The following is a 2581-nucleotide window of genomic DNA, read 5'->3' as shown; positions in this document are numbered from 1 at the left end:
CCACCTCTCCAGCCTCTCCAGGTCATCAGGTAATCCTTGGAAACACATGCAGCATCTCCTTGCTGTGCAGCGCTGGCTCGGTGCCAGCGCCCGGTGAGCTGGGCAGCGTCACGGCCACACCGCTGCTGGGTTTCAGGACAGGAGCACCCCGCAAACCCACAGCTGCCATCCCTCTTACACTCTCCCCCGCCCCTTCCCAGCACTTAACCACCCTCGCAGATGTTTCAGCTCACATTCCTCCCAGCCCTGTCTCCCCTGCTTTCATGGGCGGCTGCAAACACGCTTTAGCGGACATGAGCACGCTGGGATCCCCAGAGCGGAATCATTTACTGGGCAGGAATAGGACAGGGTTTCTTTAAACCTCACCCCAAAAACGCTCTTGCCGTTAAATCCCCATGAGCAGAGCAGGACTGCCCACGTGCTCCTTCCTCGCCCGCAGGTTCCCAGGAGCAGAAGAAATGCAAAATGCAAACCGCTCAAAAGCTTCAAGGAAACTGGAGAGCACCCTGGGCAGCTCTGGAGCATCCTGGGTGGCCCCAGGAAAGGGACTGGGATCTTTTCACGCTGGCAGCTCGACCTCGTGCCCGGGTCAGCCTTGACGTGCAGCTGGTGACAGCCCAGACCAAACGGGTCCATCAAAAACCTTGGCACTTGTCTATTCTGCTTCTGATCCTGCCACAAACACTGAAATCGCTTGTTTTTCCGTTCCAAAATAATTAATTCCATGGGGGAACACTCCGGTCCCACGCTCGTTCCTTCTGAACGCAAATCCCGGCCGTCCCAGTGCTCCCAGGTTTCTCCAAACCCCTTTCTTTTCCAGAAACACTTGCATAAGACTGCAATAAAACAGGCTGATGTCGTTAAAACTGATGTTAAAATCTCCCTTCCTGCCGTAACTCCAACGCTTTCTAGGATCACCCGAAATCCAGCATCCCCTTGGAAAGGAGCAACCGCGGTGTTCGCCACAGCCCCACCCGCCTGGCCGCACGCAGCCCCTCGGCTCTGCACCCCCTGCAGCCTCCAAACCCTTTTTTGCCTGTTTTCGGTGAAACCCCAGCCGATGTAACTCGCCAAGGGCAGCAGGCAGGGGCAGAACCAGACACCCAGTGTCAGGGATACGCGGCACAGCTGGGAAACGCCGGGTTCGGAGCCAGGGAGATGCGGTGGGAATTGGAGTGGCGACCACACAGGCAAGCAAACTTACTGCTGCTTTCCCTTCCCAGCCAACGCCTGGGGTTTTACTCCTTTTCCAAACCTCCTCCCTCCTGAAACGCAGCTCTGAACCTGGCATCATCCGTCCCTCCCCAAAAGCCGGCGTACCTCCTCTGCTGCCGATAGCCTGACAGCTCCAGGAGGGATTTCCGAGGGAAAGACCGAAAGAGTTTCTGCACCTGCTGTTTCCATGACAGCAGCCGCTTCTTCTGGATCTCTGTAAACGCCTGCCCAGGAGAAAAAAAAAGAGAGAAAAATAGGAAACAGATGAGTATTTTTCAGGACAAAGCGAGCAGGGATGTGCATGTGGGTGGGTGTGCAAAGAAAAGCAGCTGGAGCAGGCAGTGGCGTGAGTTCAGCCCCATCGGGAAGTCCAGAGGGAAACCCTGCTCTCCCGTGATGATTTACTCATCGCAGGTGAAGAAAATGTTCCAGCAGGGTCTCCCGCACCCCAGAGCAACAGCCCAGCAATGGCCAACTCCCCCCGGCAGAGCCAGGCTTCCCCAAAGCTTCCCCGCTCCCCCTCCAAGGCCCCAGACCCACGGCTCATGCTGCAGCACCAGCGCCCGGCTCCCTGTGGGGTTTGCTGGCTGGTCCCCATCGGGTGGTGACACCTGTCACCCGGACGTGGCTCTAGAAAAAGCCCCCAGGGTTGGAAAACGCTGGGATCTGGAACGCAGAGCTGCTCCATGGCATCCCACATCCTTCTCGGGGCTGGGCAGCGCTCCGCTCTGCTCCTGGCACCCACAGCCTCCACGGGAGGTCACCCGGGGTGAGCGCCGTCACCCACCCACGCTCCCTGCGCAGGTCACCCACGCAGGGGACAGGCCTCCTCCCAAAACGCCCCCAACCTCCGGGCAGGTGGTGGGGGTGCCGGGGACACCCACGTGCCCACCACAGCTAACTTTAGACACCCGACGTCTCCACACCGCCACGGAGCGGAGGTCTCCGGAGGACAACTTGGAGACTAATTAGCGCCTGACTTGATTGCTCCAAACCGCCCTGCGGAGGAGACGCTCTCTCCCGGCGCTGATTACGCTGGAGCCAACGCAGACGGGGGTCTGGGGACAGGCTGGCACCGGTGGGGTGATGCTGAACCACCACATCCCTCCCGGGCCCTCTGCAGCCCTGGGTCTCCCTGGCTTTGCTCTCCAACCCTGGCACCTGCTCCCACCATCCTCGCTCCTCTCTTCACGCTCCCCTGCCCGGCCATCCAGAAAGTCCAGGCACCCTTTCCAGGCTCCGGCACTCTCTGAGAGGGGAGCAAGAGGGAGCAGACGTGCCCCCCCTCCAGCCCCTGCAGCTACTCGGCACTGCCCGTGTGCGTGTAAACACGGAGGAGGCCGTACCCACGGCTCTAAACCTGTCT

The 2581-nt window shown here is 59.8% G+C and overlaps 1 protein-coding gene across 1 annotated transcript in view; it reads right to left on the bottom strand.

Annotated features, from left to right (window-relative positions):
* Nucleotides 1-1238: 1238 nt before the first annotated feature.
* SAMD4A (sterile alpha motif domain containing 4A) overlaps nucleotides 1239-2581 on the bottom strand; it is a gene marked incomplete at its 5' end in the record, with an annotated part of 33779 nt that continues 32436 nt past the window's right edge. The window contains one exon of the mRNA XM_010155828.1: nucleotides 1239-1439. Within this exon, the coding sequence (XP_010154130.1) occupies nucleotides 1239-1439 (201 nt within the window). The remainder of the gene's footprint in view (nucleotides 1440-2581) is intronic.

This window comes from Eurypyga helias, unplaced genomic scaffold, assembly GCF_000690775.1.
Source record: "Eurypyga helias isolate BGI_N326 unplaced genomic scaffold, ASM69077v1 scaffold21487, whole genome shotgun sequence".
NCBI lineage: Eukaryota > Metazoa > Chordata > Aves > Eurypygiformes > Eurypygidae > Eurypyga > Eurypyga helias.
The sequence above is the reverse complement of the archived record's forward strand: the minus strand, read 5'-3'. Positions and strand labels throughout refer to the sequence as shown.